This window comes from Amblyomma americanum, chromosome 4, assembly GCF_052857255.1.
Source record: "Amblyomma americanum isolate KBUSLIRL-KWMA chromosome 4, ASM5285725v1, whole genome shotgun sequence".
NCBI classification, from domain to species: domain Eukaryota; kingdom Metazoa; phylum Arthropoda; class Arachnida; order Ixodida; family Ixodidae; genus Amblyomma; species Amblyomma americanum.
In genome coordinates, this window is record NC_135500.1 from 149786688 (window position 1) to 149805806 (window position 19119).

The following is a 19119-nucleotide window of genomic DNA, read 5'->3' on the forward strand; positions in this document are numbered from 1 at the left end:
ATTTGCCCCATACATATGCATCTAATGCACGTAATGAGAAAAATTATGGGCCAGATTTTATGAGACTGTATAGCTTGACCACGCAGCCTTTAATGAGCGCAACTACTACTTCACAAGAAAACAACCCAAGTGATCCATTGTCTACATGCATACTATTACACCACATTGCTTGCATGAAGCACAGACTACTTAAAATCAATTCAATAAAACACAACTAAATATGTTAGTATCCAGAACAAAAGGCTTGAGTAAAAAGTGTACTAACATGTGTAAGAATTCAAGGAGCCCAATGTTTCAAAATACAAACAAAGTCATTGGGACTGCATCATGAAGACTGATTTAGAGCAACACAGAACGATGACGGATGAAGGGGGAGCCATAGACAGGTTGCAGCTTCTGGAAGTTAAAGGGGCTCTGAAGCAACTTCCGAGGAGAGCCCATCAACTCGCTCTATCACTGCACTGTGTTGTCATAAACACCTGAGACAAGTAATACACTTCTACGCGCAGCGGAGAACCCACAATCACGCGTGAAAGTTGGCGAGCCCTTCCCGGCAACTTTTTCATGCTTGCACCCTCCTCCGTCACTCGCACCTGTGTATACAAGTTGAGAGACGGCATTGGTTAGATTCTTTCAGACATCAGGCAGCTTCCATGGCTGCGGCCAATAAGGCGCGCAGCTTCAGCGGGTCAGGAAGCTCTACCCCGTGGGGCCACCAGAGGAGCGCTGACCTTCCAGTGTGCAAAAAGTGACGGGAGAAGAGGGAAAGGCGCGCACACGCTGAAATTCAAATTCTGACTACAGATAACTCAGTTTCTACAAAGCGCATTAAAAAATTCTTCAACATTTTTGGAAAAAAAGTGGGTTCATTACGCGAGTATATACGGTATTACCGGAGTGATCACGTCTTGCCTTCTTAGTGGCGCACAGACGTGCTAGAGGTTTACCAGCGATGGAGCCGCATCTACGGAGTGGGAGAAAACCCCACAAGTGAAGCTAAAATTCCTCTTATAAGCGAGGTTCTTGATCAGAATTCACAGATTACTTGTCCTTTATTACCGAATGTCTTCTATACCCGATGTCTGTTATGAAAGAAGTCTGCTTAATTTGAGAGAAAGGCTGGCCAAATAAGTGAGCGAAAAGTGTCTCCTATTTCTGACTGTCTGTCAGATTCGGGTCCCTTATAACGGGGTTCAACTGCACATCCTGGCTTCATGATGGAGAATACAAACTGCCTTCTTCAGCTGCACCATCATTTCGCCATCACCTCACGCACACCTCAAACACAGAAGACAGAAAGGAAACAAGGAGAAAAAAAAGAGGACAGAGAGAGAGCGGGTGGTGCAGTGACACTCACTCGCAGCTGGCGCCCTTGTTGTGCCCTTCCCGGTCCACGTAGAGCCGGCCAATGAACTGCTCGTCCGTGGGACGCTGGAGGATGGTGACGCGCGAGAGCTTGCCCGGCCCCGGCTCCGTCTCGAGCACATACTCCTGCACCACCAGCGGCGTGTTGTCCGTTGTCAGCTCCGGGCGCTCCTTCACACGAGCCAGCTTCTCCACCTGCGTGGGCAGAAACGAAGAGAGAGGGAAAAGAAATCAGAGACCTTGTGTACGATGCACACGATGCTCCGTAACAACAGCCGCGGTACAGTGAAGCCACACTGTCATGCTCCCGGAAGCTGCATTTCCCCGGCTGGTACATCTTGTTGAGTCAGCAAGCGCATTTAACATGTGCGCAATAATGAGGACAGAAGATCAGCCAAAGTGAGACTCTTTAGATTCCATCAGAACACGGCTGTTGCAGCGTTCGCTGGCTTCCAGCGTGTCGCAGCCACGCTGACGCCGAGCACACTGACCATTGCCACTGCGGTGGAAGTGTGAATGACCAAAGGCGCGGAAACAAAACTATGCCATGGCAAGCACTGCACAAAATACAGCACGGGTTGGCTCCCAGGTAAGCTTCTGTCTTCTGCATTTGCCTTGTCACCTACAGCTTAAAAATGCAATATCTAGGTTCCAATAGATCAGCATTGTGTAGGATAAAAGCGGTTGCCGCAAAAACAGTACAAAAGCGAGCATGCGTGCCAAAACTTCGCCAGCTCCGCGTGCCACCTCTCTTCGCTGTTGCTTCCTTTCCCCCAACATGTGCTCAGGAAGATGGAGAGTCAGTGCAGGCCATTTAGGGCACTTTGCGCATGCGAACAATAGCGGGAGCCACAAAGCCTTACAAATTCCAGAGAAGCATGCCATTCTAACAAGAAGTAAAAAAAAAATGACAGACAACAATGTACTTTTTTATTTTTCACGAGCACTTCCTGGCTACTGGGTATGTTTCCCGGCAGATAGGTTTTTTTTCGGTGGTCCCATGAAAAACGTAAAAGTGGGGCTCTGCTGTAACTCCTCTGGGCCAGTTTTCGTAACTGCTGTTGAAGCACACAGGCTGCAGTGTGCTTAGCATTGAAAGCAGTAGAATGATAGGAGAAAAGGAAAGGCACAGCACAAATCCAGTGATGTATAATAAAATGTGCATTCGAAGCCAGTTCAGATTAGCATTACGATGAGGACAAGCAGGTTATGGGGGGAAGGAAAGGGTGAGGTAACTGCTACGTGAAGCACAAACTTTTCTCAGCATGTACTCAAGCTTGGTCATGCTTAGTATTTCAAGAAAAAGACTTTTACAGAGGAAAGGACACAGAGCCCTCTACCTTTCCTCACTTGAAAACGTGTTTTCCGAGTCTTTTCAGAGCAACCATCAGGTGTGTAGCGGTTTTGCACCCACTAGCGGGAACGAAGCGCCTGAATGTGAACTCCAGAAAATGTAGACCACACAGCTATTATAAAAGTTAAAGAATAAAATATCAGGGGCCCCACTATGTGCACCATGCATCCGCTGGGTAGGGCATGGCACTAAATAAGGTTGCATGCAACAGAATTTCACTAAATCACTGGGGTGAAAAAAAGAAAGAAAGAAAGGGGCAACACGTTTAATTTTAATGTGTGACAACATTAAGAAAAGATGTAAAGAGCCCACTGAAATTGTAGCTTTGTCCCTGCTGCGGAACAATGATCGCTGACACAAAAGAAACGATGTAAGGAACAAAATGCAGATCAATAGTTAAGCATTACACTTATAACGATACCAGTAATAACGATCAAATTCTTTAGAGTTATCAATTCTCCCATTGCCCCTATGTAAAAATAAACTGCATATAACGATACAATTACCAGCAAAATAACGGATACAACGACAGGATTCTGGCCACCCGGATGGTGTTTACCATCAAAAATTGCCTGAAAGTTTGATAAAGAATAAAATACTTTGAAGCGAATATGTAAAAACTCCGTGAACGGACCGGCGTGGCGAAATCCGTGAGGGAGCGTTGCCTACGGCCTTGGGAACCAAGTGCAATCATCATCACAATCGCTGGAGGGAGAAGCTTGCTTGGCCCCTGCCGCGCAACACTGTCTCACGCAACATAGTTTCTGCCCGAGATGGTTGAGAATTTACTTTTTTTTTTTAAGCATTCGCTTTTGTTGCAGGTTCCCTCGTTTCGCTGTGTGCAGTGCAGTCCTTGGCAGCGCGCCAAGCTGTTGTGCGCTCCTGGCGTGTTTATCCTTTGACTGGAGTTCTGAAGGGGGTGGGGGTGGCTACATGCCACTACATGCATGGGGGAATACATGAGTTTGTTCTTTTTGCTTTCTTTTCGCCGGTCCTGATATAACGATTATTGGTTATAACGATCCGATTTTCCGGTTTTCTCAATATCGTTATAAGTGGATTGCAATGTACATGGTTTGAAAAGGAAAAGGAGAACTAAAAAAGTGCAAACAGTCAGATGCTGTCACATGCATGCAAAGACTTGGGGCCTTCTTAAGCACATTCTTAACGAATAAAATGAGATAAAATTTGGAACTTGGCCCACCTCAGAAAATGAATAAAGGTGGATTAGTTGGTGATTAAGGTGGAGGACTGTATAATCCCATGCGATAATCCAATGAAAGGCACTGGAACATTCTAGTCCTCAGGTTTTAAAATTTGCGGGCGCTGATGACACCACGACCCCCTAAAAGATTAAGGGAACTTCATTACGAAGAAACCGGGTGGTTTTTGCAAGACGACAACCTAAATGCTAGCATTGTTAGAGCCTTACATGACATAGCGATATGATGACATAAGCCAATATAACACATATGTACTAGGAAGTTTGCTGAGTATGTTTGATGGCGCACAAAGAGAATCACGCCACTGCTGTTTGCAATGGCATTAAGGCCACTAAAATCAGTGCTACCAAGGAAAATGCAAAATGCCTTGGTCACTGACAGGAACTGAAGCAAAACCAACGGCTCATAAAGAGGACTGTACAGGTGGAGTTAAGTTACCTCTATATTTTGAGGCACTGGCATTGCTGCCCTCCTTTGCATCCAGGCATCAAGCTGCAATCAGAAAAAAGTACAGCATGGATGATAAGTATCACGCAATCAATAAAATATCACAAGACAAGAAGAAAAAGTGGCCATGCAAGATAAACAGAGTAATAATGGCGACACAGAGGGATTTTAATACAGACAGCATAACGAACATAATCACATGAAAGGCCCCTGTCAACATGAGGAAAAACATCATGTCGGGAAAGTAATCTGAACTATTTTACACTGAAATACACATACAGTGTAACATTAACAATACTTGCAAAGCCAGACGAGCAAGAATAGTTTCCTGCGTCCACACTTCTGTATGCAGCCTCACTTTATAGCAATGCTTTGACTACAGAGAACACATGGATTGAAAAGTAAGATTCGAAGATATTAAGAAGAATTCCTTCCTTCTGCACCTCGTCAGTCGCACTGTAGTTATGGGATGCCGTTATCAGCTCGCCCAAGAAGTTGTCTTGTTGTTCCTTCCTTTGCAGATTTTGTATGCCATTTATGTTGCAATATGAAAGCACAAATTCAAGCTGATGGGCACTGAACAAGAATTCAGTTGTAGCTAAAAGGGTTGCTGATTCACGAACGACACGCGCTCCGGAAAGTTGTTAAAAATGCCAACAGGAATGGTGAGGAACATAAGTTACCTAACTAAAATCATAACTAAAAGTGTCATGTCCAGTTTCATTTTACCCATGTAGCTAGCAGATGAATCTGAGAAATGAACGGCATGACACAAACCTGTTTGGAAGGCATGGTGGGTCGTAGCGGCGGTGCTGGCACCCTCTTGCGGTACTGCACAATGAAGTCGTGTGCCCTCAGGTACGGTGGCGTTGCACACTGCTCCAGCTTTTTCCGCCGATTGATGGCCACCTGGCTGTGCCTCTTTGCCATCCTAAAGCAAGGTGCAATTCTTCGCTCACAACCAGTGACAGTGCACAGCTGATGGCCCCACATAGCCAAAACGGCACCACTGTGAAGCAGCCTATAATCCAAGGGTCCCCAGTCTTTTTAAATCTTGGGGAACGCCAGCAAATTTTAAAAGATCCTGACGAACCTCGCAAGTCTTTGTTTCTGTTTCTTCCTGGTGTTTACAACAGAGTAAAACTAAACTTGCGAGAACGTTTTTGCTGGCTAGTTGGTGTACAACTGGAATGGGTTTGCAGTGCAGACAGACAAACACAGGAAGGAACAAAGTGACAGGACAACTAAACTAAAGAACTAAACAACCTAAACAACCAGGAGTACTACAAAGCAGTGAAAGCCGAAGACTCATTTTCAGTGGCTATACATAAGAAGACGCATGGCTACACAGGTCTAACGAGCCAGGCAGGATTAGCAACTTTCTGTCTTAGAGTTACAGTTTGTGAAATCTACAGTGCATGCCAAGCTGCCATGAAGTGCACAAATACTGCTTACTTACACTGCACACATTGCATGTCTACTGCATTTGAACCTGACAAGGACTTTGTCAAGTTTAAATGCAGTAGACATGCAAGATAGACTTTCCTTTCACAGTTCGGCTAGAAACACAGTGAGTTTACCACGTCTCCTGTTTCACATTTATGCAGAGGGCATGACTGTTAATCAACAGGCTGCCATAGGTTGCACTTCTGTGACTGAATGATGTGCCCATCCATGCCTTTGGTGGGGCACCACAACCATATTGAGACGCAAATAAAAATATAGCCCTAAATGGGTCCAAAGGGGCCAATACCTGTTCACCATGTGGCTGCTGAAGCGAGCCTTCTTGTGCTGCAGCCAGTTGGAGATGACTGCCACGCCCACCGATGGCTCCAGGCAGAGGGGCTCTGCAGTGGCCATGACCAATGCTGCCTCCAGGTACAGCTTGTCTTCGAGGCTCCAGGAGTTGCTGTCTCCTCGCGCCACCAGCCCCACATCACAGAGCACGGACTGCACGCACAGTTGAAGACACGGTTATATAGACCTTTCCAATGGGTGAAGGAAGTGTCGCAATGTCTCCTCTCTGGGCTATTGCAAACCGGTTCTGCTGCCGCTTCCACCATGCTAGCACCAGATGTGCACAACAGCCCAGCGAGCAATACTGCGACGCTCAGGGAGCCTTTATTAGAAAGGTTTATATACTGGCTGCATTTGTATGAGCACAAGAGAACACTGTCACATTCACTTCCCCGTGTACAGCAGGCACCCTTCAATGCAAGTGTGATGGGGCTATGTAAGGATATGAAGGCATAGATAGTAGACCAAAAACGAGGAGATAATAACAATAGCAACAATAAGAATTTATTTGTCCACATTTTCCGCTGGTATTGTATAGATTATACAAAAATGGATTTGCACCCGAACTCCTATCAAGGCTTTGGAAGTAAAATAACTTTGCAAATACCAAACAATGCCTTCGTACTGACATTTAGTTGAAGGTTTTTTAGCCTTTTATAATAACCGCTCACTTCGTCACACAGGAGGGTGTGTGCACCATGTTTGTCCAATGTCTGATTGCAAATCTCATGCTCCTCAAAACCTTACTATGATTAGAAGTCAGATAGTGCCCAATTACAGTAGGTGTCATGTCTAAGCACAGCTCACTCTGCCATGTTGGAAGAACAGCTACACGTGCAGAACCATATATTTATGTTCTTTTGAGTCTGCAAGGATTTGCTTTGACAAATACACACTTTGAGTCGTTCGTATTACCGGATTTTTAGTTGGTGCCTGTTCCTGCGTTTCGCGGCGTCACTGTTGTCCCTCGCAACCATCTCCGCAGCCGGGGCAGCGCGCTGCTCTAGCTGCGCGTGCTCCTGGCGCCATTTCTTCCGCATGCCCAAGCCGAAACACATAACCGCCACCGTTCGCCACTGCTTGTACCCCGCCCCCCACCTTCTTCCTCCGTGGCGGCGACCGTGCGGTATCGCGCGGTGTTCTCCGGTTGCTGAAGCGCCGGCTCGGCATCAGTGGATCACGGTGCATGCATCCCAAGCCAAAACGCAGCCGCACATGCCAAGGACGTTACATCACGATCACATTCTGTGGCATGCCTCTGTACTTTGCCTTGCGGAAACCTGGATAGATTACGAACAGCCTCTCGAAATCATAGATTACCAGTACTGCTGTGGCGCCCGTAAAGACCACAACAGAGTGGCAGGAGTGGCTATCTACTTGTGTACGAGTCTCTCTGCAATACCGATCGAAATGTTTGGCTCGTCAGATGAAGTTGGTTAACTGTGCGGTGAACTGTGTTGGCGAACTCCTGACCAACTCCTGAACCGCCCATCGATCCACACCAATATTGGTAGTGGAGGACTTTAATGTAGATATAAAGATAAACAGGAATTTCTTACTACATTATGCGGGAGAACATCCCGTTCCTCTCGAACGTAACACCTCCCGCGAAATACTTGCATAGACTTCATCTTTGAGAACCAGGCATTGGTGCAGCAAGTCAAGCATATATCCATCTATTTCTCCGACCACAAAGCTTCCTTCATGACAATCAAGAACTGTTAGTGGAGTGTTTTTTGAAAAAGGAATATGTGTGAAAAATAACAAGTTGTCTGTAATTGTACATATATGTCTTGCTTGAATTATCTGCCTCAATCTATTGAAAAGCTGAAACAGCTGATGAGCTGCGCACAAATTTCACGTTAGGAAGTAACGTAATCCTCGGCAATTTTTTTTCTGCACTGTGTCTTTGGGAATCTAAACACCAGTCCCTATAATGTTCAGCCCATTGAAAATTTCAGCTAGATAGTAAATTGCATTCTGTACAATCAGTTGGAAAGGAGCATGGCTGGTTTAGTGCGGCGAGAGCTATCGTGTGTGCTCACCTGTGTGGTTGGTTTCAGCAGAACATAGTGCGTGAAGAAAGTGCCCAGAGTAGGCAGGCACCTCCTGTGGTCCCGCACTTCCACGACTATGCAGCCGCTGTAGAATACTGGAGCCTACAAGAACAGCAATGAGCAAGTTGTTAGTATAGTAAGGCCATGACCTAATCTAACAGCACATCTTCCCTTATATACGACCCACGTTCCACAGGGACACTTGCACTGGCTCTCTTTGTGTGTTGGCTTGAGCAGCATTTTTGATAACCCGTTTGTGTGCTGTTCATTGTGTCACTGTGGTGATCCCGTGCCTACAGCATACACCGTGCCATTTTTAAAAAACTAAAGACGACAATTATGACACTGGCAAGTGCCAAAGTACACACACTTTGCCATTTTAACACAGAACAAGCCAGCTGATACTGAAAGGCTAGAGTTTCACTGCATATGCTCGCGGTCTTTCATTAGCTCAAGAAAAAAATTAATAAAGTGCGACAGTACTTGATATACTTGTCATTCGTCTGACATGCCCAATGTGTGCTAGCAAGTGTATAGGAGAGTCCAAAATATTACGGAGCATGCTGCGGCGTTTGACATTTTCTCATGCTCATTGCATAGAGAAGATATGATGGTTTATTGGGCTCATATGTGAGCGCACCTATGGCAAGTGCTAATATATGTATAAAGTACTTCCTAATTTTTCCTAGGTAAGGAGTGACTGACAAGAGTTTGATCGCTGAAGCATGCTCTGTTAATATTATGGCCAGGGCCACAAATGCAAGAGTTCAGTGAAGCTGAGAAATTGGAGGCCTACAATTAGTGTCAATTAGAAAAAAGTAAATACAGTGAGGATTTGAGAATTGGAATGTTTGCTTGCTGATAAAGTTGAACATCAATTCATTTTATATACAAGTCATAGGTGCCTCATTGCAGAAGCAATTATCTCTCCACTAAACTTCAGGTTAAATGACACAAATTAGCAGAGAAACCTCACTGTTAATGACAAGTGAGGTACAACTTAAATGGTGCATGCCAAAAAAATGTTGCCGCCTGCCTCAAACAGTTGTGGCCTGGCTACCAAGCGAATGAAAGTATCAAGCTTAAATGTTTATGCAGCCTTGATAACGACAATATTTATTCAATGCATCCCCTCCACTGAGACCCTTTCTTGGCCCTTTCCATTGATGCAGGAACTGATAGTTTCAATTAAAACGGCAACTTGTGACCCACGGTTTTCTCTTCTAAAATTTGTTTTCCAAATTCAATACGTGTTCATCCCCTGATAACAGTTTCCCTCAAAATTGCTGCCCATGCATAAATGCACTGAGCAGAGGACGACATCACAGCAGCGCCAGGTTAGAATATATACCGAGCTGCTCATGCTGGTCAAGCCCCAGTGGCGAACAGAGAAGTTATAATTGGTGTTTCGGATCAGCGTTACCCATGCAGGTCAACTGATACTGGTGAACCTTGCATAGATTAAAACTATTCTGAGCATTTTGCAGACCTGAAACAAATTTACGAGCCATGAGCAAAAAGGGGGGGCCTACCTGAGACCTTTCCAAAAGGTCGACCAGGATGGGTGGAAGCTATGCCATGCAAAAAGAGAACACAGACGCATGTATGACAAGTTTCAGTAACTTACGAATGACATTACATGCCTGTATGAAATTTTATAAAGAGCAAAAGCTGTATCATGGTCTAAAGAAAGTAAAAAAAATAAGGTCAATAGTAAATGCCTACCTCTTCGTTGTCAATGTATTGAAGTAATTCACTTTCCTGAAGGTATTGGAAAAGACACAAGAATAAGATTACGAAGGGAAGACAACCACCTGTTGCGTTTGCGCTTGTTTTTACGGCTAGTGCTCGCGCACACCCACGGTTACGTACCTCGTAGGGTAGGCGTATAGTTTCTGTTTCGGTGCCATTCCTAGTTTTCAGCATCAGTGAATAGCCTTCGTTGCCAGCATAGAGGTTCAAGACGAGGCAGTTGAGTTTCTCCTTGGACACCAACTTTCCCAACAGGTTTGATCCGTTATACAAACTCTGCGCGTGGTACACGATAAAAATGCAACCGGGTTGCGGTGGACACAGTCAAGATAAAACAGACCTACCTTGTTCCTCAGATTAAAGTTGCATTCAGACAAATATAGTTCCGTCAGCCTCTGTTGCAACGACGGGCTGCAAGAAACCGAAGGGTCGCGTAAGGTCAGCAACCAACGAGGAAAGCAAATGAGAAGCTATAAGCGCGACGCTTACTATTTTTCTTTGCGGTGTTCACGACTTAACTTGCCAGGCTGCTGCTTGGCCGTCTGGATCAGAAGCTGCGCAAAAAAATTTCTCACCGTCACTGCATACTCACTAGTCGCAGCAGTAAAAAAGCACTGCAAGCGACGAATAAGAGTTTTCTTACGTTCGCCTGCTGAAGGCAAGTTGAGATTGTGTTCATTGAAGACATAGAGTCAAATGTCTAGTTGATGTACGAAATCTAGGGGGCGAAGAGAAACAAACTTCTCAGCACAATGTTTACAGCGCGGTGTAATGATCACAACCCCTATAATCTGTGTCATTCTCAGATGAAGCGCTCCAAGCACTCACCCGTCAGCTGATGTTTACACACACGTACTCGACGCGCTCATTTGAGCGCTTTACCTTGACAGTGTGACATGAGCACGAACGCATCATTTCTGATGGACGCATCTTGGCGCATGCTCGCTAGTTTAAATCTACACTAAAATAACGACATATACATAACGATTTTTGGTGCGACATTTTGAGCGATTCTTGAGGAAACTCGCTCGAACGCGGCTTTGCTAACGACAACTATGGCACCATTTTTGTCACCGTTAGCAGACTCCAGGGTGAGAAGCAATCAAATTTGTACATGCTGATTCTGCACAACATTTACCTCTAAAACTTTTATACTATGTGACGTAGCATTAATTTCGTAAAATAGTATTTATTTTGTAGTTAATAGAGAAATTTATATTTTTCAAATTGTCTTTGCGACAAGTTTGGAGGGCACGCTCATGGGCGAGAGCGGAAAGCTAAGCAATCTGCCAACACTGGGAAACTCTTTTCCGGCCGACTCTCCGATTTGAGGCAGCGGTGAGTGACGCGGTTTGCAATCTTTTGTAATCGGGCTGTAAAATTCAGGTATAAGTTTTCATAGCTACGTGTGGCTCTTTATAAAGAGTCCCTTTTTCCATACCGTGGTTGTTAAGTCATTATTTTGTTCAGATATTTTACTCTATTGTTGATCCCGTCCATGCTACCCTCCGCTGCAAACTGTGAGGATGCGTGTAGTGCACTATGATTGTTAGAACTTGTCATGGTCTACAAATGACTCCTATTGCCGTTTCAGATGGCCAAGATCAAGGGCGAAGGAAAGCGTGAGAAGCGCGGAAAGTCCACACTCAATGAAGTTGTCACGAGAGAATACACCATCCATCTTCACAAGCGATTGCACGGCATTGGGTTCAAGAAGCGCGCACCCCGTGCCATCAAGGAAATCAGGAAATTCGCCGAGAAGCAGATGGGTACCTCCGACGTCCGTGTTGACACCAGGTTGAACAAGTTCATCTGGTCCAAGGGAATCAGGCGAGTGTACAGCGGTCCCGTATTTACGAGTTTCTGACAACCGTATAATTTGTGCCATTGAGTTGTTCAAATTGTACGGAGGTTTAAGCTGCATAATTCCGTTGTTTCAGTGGTCTCCACGAAGGCGACAGAGTTGTGCTCTCAGTTGATGCAACTGTTGTCGGCTGGAGTTAGCGCGAAGCAGATGCAGGCGGCGCATCAGCCTTGATGCCGCATGCTTGATACTGTGTCCATGCTACGGTTTGTTGCGGTCTTTAATATCCTGTAGTTAACAAAACTGGTTGATTTTCGTGTTAGGCTATCCGAGCGGTTTTCTTGAAGCATGCAGGGGATTGCCCGATAGTTCAGGGATGCGAGGATCCGGTTCTAACGTAAAACGCCTCGTGTTATGGCGTATAAACGTTTTGGTTGATAATGCTATCAGAATGTCAATCCCGTCCGCGTCTGCCGCGTTTCGATGAGCGCCCGTGTGCTCTGCGGTGCTGGCGCACGTCAACAAAATTCCAGGTGGTCGAAAATTAACCCAGAGCCCACATCCCTCGCAGGCGCTTTGTGTTGTAAAACCTCACAGTATACAGTTTGCCTATTACTCAAACTACTGTAGCAATGTAATATATTGCTTCAACTACCGCAGCTATGTAGTGCGGATGTGTGCACTTACTGTGTAAATAGGTACTAATAACACAATGGTGTTAGTCTACAGAATTGGTGTCTGTGTAGTCGTGCTTTATTATTCATGTGTATGCACCTGAGACACTTGAGCTCACTCCTGTCATGAGGTGTTCAAGATATAGCAAAAGCTGGTGCAAAATGAATAGCTGGTGATAACTACCCAACTGTCTGGAAAAAACATGGACACTGGGATTTAACACCAACTTACATAGTGTGTCCCTGGCATCTTGGAGTTTTAGTAGTGTGTATTTGTGTGGTTCCTTTGGCCCGTTGCATACCTGCCAAGTCTTCCGAATTTTCCGTAAAATGTACAAATTTTGACTACTTACAATTTTATGAATCTTGCCTGAAATTTTACGGAGAATGTTTTATTTTCGAAAAAAAAAAAAGTGCGGACATCTATTAACCTCATTATGGTACCTTTCGCTGCCACGAGAGGGCAACACATATTCGTGATATCATCATCAGCACCTGCAAACGTTTTAGTGACTTCTGTCGTCTACTCGGGGGGGGGGGGGGGGGGGGACACGAATCCATATCCAAAACTCGATACCCCCTCAGCTAGGCTAGTGGCTATAGTCAGCCTGGTCAGGCCTCCATGCGGGCTCCGCAAACCTTTGTTGACGTGTTTGGACGACTTGGGTGTTGGCCTCTGTTTTTGTGCGACCTGCGGCCGCATCCGACGCTGTGTGACTCTGGTGTTTTAGCAGTAGCGGTTTCGCGGTGCAATGCGGGCTCAAAGCCGCGAAAGTACTTCTAAGTATTTTTGAAGTCGTACACGTCAGAATTTCCATGCTTCGTGCCATCTAAGAAAGGAGAGAAGTTTGGATTTTGCAGCACGTGTGCCTGTGATGTTAACATTTCATATGGTGGCAAGTGAGACATCAAGGTCCACATCGCTTTGAAAAAGCACCAAGGATACGTGCGGGCCGCGGACAGCCAGCCAAGCCTGACAAATTTTGTACGCAGTGACAGCGACCTCGGTGTGATTCATGCAGAATGTCATTTCGCGCGTTATTAGTTGAACACAACATCCTGCTAAGTGTCAGTGATAACTCTGGACCACTTTTCCGGAAAATGTTCCCCAAGTGCGAAGAAGCCAAACGCTACAGCTGTGGATGAACGAAGACGACGGCAATTGTTCGTGAAATGGCCGCGAACGCAGAGACTCCTTTGCTGGATGCCCTAAAAAAGCAGGTATTTTCGATTGCTATGGACAGAAGTAACAATAGCGATATGCAGCTTTACCCTTTTGTTGTGACATACTTTGTTAAAGAGACCAGTAGAGTTGAAAGCCGCCTCCTTTGCCTCGGGACAACCCAAGGGGAAGCGACGGGTCATAAGATTGGAAATCTGATTCTGGACGAAATTAAGTCCCGAAGTTTGCCTCTTGAAAACCTGTTGGCATTGTCTTCGGACAACGTCCATGTCATGATTGTCAAGAAAAAGTGTTTCGACTGTATTGAGAGAGGCCCAACCAGCTTTGATCGGGGTTGGTTGCCCATGCCACCTCATCAACTTGGCTGCCCAAAAAGGAGCTGCATGTCTTCCTGTAAAGGTTGTGATGAGGCCTTGGTTTACATTTTTTTCTACTTAGAGAAAAGCTCAAAGCGGAAAGATCGGCTGAAAGAGTTTCAAAGATTGCATGACGTCGACGTCAGGAAGATGTTGAAGCATTCGCCGACACGTTGGCTGTCTTTGGGGAAGTGTTTGAAGAGGCTGCTAGACCAGTGGAAACCACTTCTTAGCTTTTTTTTTGGATGAAACAAGACAGTGCAACAAGCAGAGCTTGTTTTTGGAGTCGTACCAGATTCCCAAGACTTCTCTACAAATCGCCAAGAACCTCACACCGGCCCCAAAGACTGCTGCACACCTTCCCAAGGCTGCTGCAGGTATTGGAAAAAAAAGCACCGACTGCGATGAACCTTCACTAAAAAGAAAAGGAGTTCTTTCTGCACCACATGCTAAGAAACTGAAACTTCATAGCGGCTCACAGGCTTTGTAGAAACACAGAATACCATGCAGGTCCATTGTCTGTTTGCCAGCACTGGAAGCAAGTGGGACACGTATCCCATTGTCCTACATAAGCCTGTTATACTTAGTTGTACGAGCAGGGACACTTTATTTTTCATTCTTTTTAGAATCTCACAATAATTTTTTTTCTACAATGGGTTAAAGGAGTATAGGAGTATTGACTGCAAAGGGTTTTTGTGCAGTATTATAGAAATATTGCTGCTTGCTGTATGTCTTCGTCAAAGACCACAGGCTCTTGTCAGGTGGTTTTTTAACACCTTTAACCTGTATGTCCTCGGTTTTTGTATTGCATAAACTAAACTATTATTATTACTATTATCAATTTTAGTTGCATGTTTTCTCCTAATATTAGAGGCATAAGACAGTAGAGTACATGGATCGCTGTGTGATATTTGTCTGCAGCTGCTAAATAACTTATAATGAAGTTTCTTCTTTCATGCTGTTTCAATTTCAAAAACTATGGCTATGATGTCAAAGGTGCGTTTAGGCCACGTGAACAATGAAAACTGCAATATAATCGCTGCTTCTTCATTCCTTGTCATCCTGGCTCTTGAGGCAGGCTGACTTCGGGGCTGCAATGAATTATAATGACGAAGCAGTGATTATATTGCTTTTTTTCTTCATGCCTCACTGTACTGACCTTTGATGAGACAGCCATCATTCAGTCATTGAAATCAAAATAGCCCGAGAGAAGAAATTCAATTACAAATTATTTAGCTGTTGTAGGTGAATGCCAACTGGTGATCTATGTATAGTAGTAATACCTTGCACATCATTGAAAGCAGCCAAAAATTTGGTATCTTTCGCTCGCAAAATCAAACTGACAGGCTGTTTACAGTGTAACTGTGAACCATGTCAGAAAGTTCTGGGATGTGGTGTCCAGCTGAAAACCGGTGGCCTCTGAGTTGGGAATCTGGCGCTTTTGTGCCACAGGCAAGTCCAGGTGTGGAAACCTGTGGCTGGATTAAAGCCCTCATTTAAGGCAGCCATTTTTGTTAAGGGAGGAAATTTTATGCAGCGTCGGTGCACATAAAGGTGTGTGTCGTTTTCAGCTTTTGTGTGCTGGGTTGAGCATTTAACATAGTGCCGAAGGTCTGATGATGGTAAAAACTTCATATTTTAAAATCAACAAGAACTGATGGATGTCTGTCTGTGCAGGAGTGTCCCATTCAGGGTCCGTGTGAGGCTGGCCCGCAGGCGCAATGAAGATGAGGACTCTCCCAACCAGCTGTACACCTTGGTCACGTACGTGCCCGTGGAGACCTTCAAGAGTGAGTTGTCTCCTGCCATGTATGCTGTTTTCCACGAAAATGGGTTGGGCTGTCTACTGCCCCAGGCTGACAGCTTCAGCTAGCACCTATGTCGGGGTCTGAATATTTGTGTGCAGTGACCAAGTGATTATTGGTAGCTGTCTTCTGTGTTCATTAATTGCTATTTGTGTGATTGCAAACAGTGGCATGTGCCTGGTGTATTGCTTCTGAATTCCAGTGATGAGCTGCTTCACAGTGTCCACTTCTGCTAATTCAGAGCTTGCAGGACTGCGGTAATCGTCTAGATTAACTAGTGAATTGATTGCAGTGGAGGAATGGAAAGTATGGTATTTGTGTCTCCCTAATGATGAAAATTCGACATGCGTGGAAGGCTGTGCCCTGTGATTGGTGAGGCTGCAGCACAGTTGCTCCAGACAGCACATGCTTTTGCATAAGATCAAGTTCATGGCTGCTGCATTGGAAACTTTAGGTGGTATTGAATGAAGGAAGATATATTTAACTAATCGGTTTCTTTTTCTACCCCAATTTTTGAACTTGTATTTGAATTGAAACTGATTTTACATGTCCCGACTAAGTGGAAATACAGTTGAATTCAAACTTGGAAGATGACTGGAAATTTATTCACATTATGTGGTGTTGATGTTATGGTACGAAATTGTCAGGTCTAATAAACCAGTGGTTAAGCAAGTTTGGATCAACAAGTTCACTGCACCTTTATTGGAAAGCTTGTTTTTAGCATTTTTAGTAAGGCATTTTCAGCCTGTGATGTGGTTTTTCTAGAGCCAGTCTTGGAATAGCTGTTTTTAAATGTAATCATTGCTGCACCTAATGGCATGTTTGCTTGTAATAGCAATCAGGAGGATGGTATAATTAAGTGTGCATGTAGGTCTATTTTTGTGCCTGGGCATGCCGCAGGTTGCTTAGAATGGAGAATTTGCAATTTTCTGATGAAGCTGCTGCTTACAAAACATTGAGATTGAGTCCTTGTGCAACAGCCACAGTGAGCTTGTATTTTAATTTTTAAAAATTGTGTTAATGAATACACAATTCTGAATTCAGCGGGAAACATGCATTTTTGCATGCTGATTCCAAATATGTCATTTAGTTTTATGTACAACAAGTCCTTGTGCACTTATGCAATATGTTATTTAACTTTTTGTGGAGAGCTTTAACGAAATTCTGCTGCAGGGAACTTGCTAAAATTTCTAGTATGCATTCTGCTGCAGGGAACCTGCTAGAATTTCTAGTATGCTATTGGTTTCTCTTGACATCAAGCTATGCAATAAGGGTACAATCATCATCATGCCTGTTGTAGGAGGTGAGTTACAGGATTTTGAATTTATCACGAATACAGGTTTTTCTTCCCGTTTATGAAGTGGCAAATTCAAAACCTTGTAACTCAACTTCTTTGACAGGCAGGATAATTTTTACCCTTACTGCACAGCTTGACGTCAAGACAAGCCAATGGCATGCATTCTAGCAAGTTCCCTACAGCAGAATTTCGTTAAAGCTCTCCACAAAAAGTTACATAACATATTGCATAAGTGCGCAAGGACTTGTGGCACATAAAAATAAATTATTTGGAATCAGTACGTAAAAATACATGTTCTGTGAAGATTTCATAACTGTGACTTCATTCATAAAAATATTTTTTCTAAGACCAGCTTCCTTCCCCCCCTTGAGTCATACAATCTGCTACAGCTTGGTTTTGCATTGTAATGTGCTTTGTGTGTTGCAAATGTGTCTGACGAATGATGAGAAAAAGGTTTCTGATTTTTTTATTGTTGTAATTTGTGTTTTGCAGAGCTCCAGACTGTCAATGTGGAGTCCAGCGACAACTGAATGCCTTGGGGGAAATAAAATATGTACAAAATACTTCGTTGCAATGAAACAGTTTTAAGGTGTTGCATTGCCTCTTGTATACTTAACAATGTCTACTATTAGTATATGCTCGTAGGAGGCAGTGGCGCTTGAGCCCAGAACCTTTGCCTGTCCAAGGCAGTTGCTACCAACCAGCTTAACCGAAGTCCCAATTAATGGACAACTCGTAGCACTGCATAGTGGGGCAGCTATTCAAATTGCTTCTGGGAAAATCTGTACGGGAGGAAATCTCTCTGAAGATACTTGCTACTTCAGTGTGGAGGCTGATATGCATGAAAATTGTATGTTACTCTTTGTAGGAACACCTGCAGTGCTTTGAGCATTTGTTCCTTCTGTGCAATCAGCGAGGTTCTGAAAGCTGGTGGATATCCACTCTGATGAATTTTACTTGAAGGCTCTAATGCTGTGGTGCTCTCAATCTTGTAGCAATCGAAAGTCTTGTAATGTTGCCATTCTGGCTGTTCTTCCTACACTACCCAAATATTTGTGATAGCTTATGCTTTGCTTATCGCATCCAATTTTGAAGCAGTGTATTGAATGCAGTGTTGTTCCTGCATGCAACTCTGCAGGATCATTGTGGATGCTTAGACTGCTTGGAAGGAGAGCCCATCCTAAACTTCAGTGGGGATGCAGCACATAATTTGTATTTTGGTAAATAACAATTCTGGATTTTATATATGGAAGGGTAATCAAATGATAGAGAACCTAGCTTCAAAGTTTAATCATAATTTGCCCAGAATTTTTTTGCCCGTTACAGTGGTGTGTGCAAGGTGTTGCTGGCAATGCTGTGAGCATGAGAAAAAGGCATACCGCAGTTTGTTTTTGCCCTTTCCTGCCTTTTCAGGGCTCCTGTCAGGACCAGCTGAAACTCTTTAAAAACTAGAGCGAAAACAACGATCATAGCCTTGGAAGCCATGAGTGGCGGGCAGAAACAAAGCTGTGATCAGTTGGAACTAGGATTTGCAAATATTGGAAACTTCGAATAGTTTAGAATAGTATTTGCTGTTTGATTCGCACCACACTTTCGCTTTCTGATTTCCTAATCGTTCAGAAATGAATTTCTGGTTCACATAACTCGCAGCGAAACGTCGCGACATTCCTAAACGGCAGTACCTTGCACTTGTCACATGAGTGAACTTTGATTTTTCATCATGGAATGGGCTGGCAGCACGCGGCTAAAGCCTGCGCGCGGTGATGCTAGGCCTTGCAAAAATTCAATGCGCCAGTGGCTAGGGAGTTTCGATACAGCGTTCCTTTGTTAAAGGAAGCGGCTTCGAGGCGCTCTACTTGCGCCATCAAGAGCGGCCACTGCGTGCTCGCGGGTCGTCGACAGCTGGCTCCGATCCTGAGCCACGTTTGCATTGTATTTCCTAGTGTATCTCTTGGAGGCAACACGCCACTAATTACATGTACCACATTAGGTCCAGCGAGACAGT

The 19119-nt window shown here is 44.5% G+C and overlaps 2 protein-coding genes across 4 annotated transcripts in view; one reads left to right on the forward strand and one right to left on the reverse strand.

Annotated features, from left to right (window-relative positions):
- Window positions 1–11083, reverse strand: part of LOC144128524 (transcription factor SPT20 homolog) — a 28719-nt gene extending 17636 nt beyond the window's left edge. For both annotated transcript variants that reach the window (XR_013313798.1, XM_077661968.1), the window contains exons 1-12: window positions 10824–11083; window positions 10639–10713; window positions 10485–10549; window positions 10340–10406; window positions 10116–10271; window positions 9969–10004; window positions 9776–9814; window positions 8232–8345; window positions 6143–6339; window positions 5167–5320; window positions 4381–4434; window positions 1358–1560 (exon numbers count right to left, since the gene is read on the reverse strand). Coding sequence is in view for 1 of the 2 variants with exons in the window: in XM_077661968.1 (XP_077518094.1) it covers window positions 1358–1560; window positions 4381–4434; window positions 5167–5320; window positions 6143–6339; window positions 8232–8345; window positions 9776–9814; window positions 9969–10004; window positions 10116–10271; window positions 10340–10406; window positions 10485–10549; window positions 10639–10683 (1130 nt within the window). In the remaining variant the exon portion in view is untranslated. The remainder of the gene's footprint in view (window positions 1–1357; window positions 1561–4380; window positions 4435–5166; window positions 5321–6142; window positions 6340–8231; window positions 8346–9775; window positions 9815–9968; window positions 10005–10115; window positions 10272–10339; window positions 10407–10484; window positions 10550–10638; window positions 10714–10823) is intronic.
- Window positions 11084–11227: 144 nt separating this feature from the next.
- RpL31 (ribosomal protein L31) lies at window positions 11228–17677 on the forward strand. Of its 2 annotated transcripts, none has more exons than XM_077661970.1 (4): window positions 11228–11333; window positions 11590–11825; window positions 15690–15802; window positions 17607–17677. In XM_077661970.1, exons 2-4 carry the CDS (start codon window positions 11590–11592, stop codon window positions 17642–17644), a joined length of 387 nt encoding a protein of 128 aa, XP_077518096.1. In that variant the 5' UTR covers window positions 11228–11333; the 3' UTR covers window positions 17645–17677. The 2 variants fall into 2 exon arrangements, with proteins under 2 accessions (XP_077518096.1, XP_077518097.1); XM_077661971.1 differs by lacking the exon at window positions 11228–11333 and adding an exon at window positions 11358–11381.
- Window positions 17678–19119: the final 1442 nt, after the last annotated feature.

What these genes read in the sequence shown, in the direction of transcription:
- RpL31 (XM_077661970.1), top strand. Translation starts at nt 11,590, where the DNA reads ATGGCCAAGATCAAGGGCGAAGGAAAGCGTGAGAAGCGCGGAAAGTCC. An exon ending in ATCTGGTCCAAGGGAATCAG is followed by an intron (nt 11,826 to 15,689) that starts GCGAGTGTACAG and finishes CTGTCTGTGCAG; the next exon opens with GAGTGTCCCATTCAGGGTCC. An exon ending in GCCCGTGGAGACCTTCAAGA is followed by an intron (nt 15,803 to 17,606) that starts GTGAGTTGTCTC and finishes TGTGTTTTGCAG; the next exon opens with AGCTCCAGACTGTCAATGTG.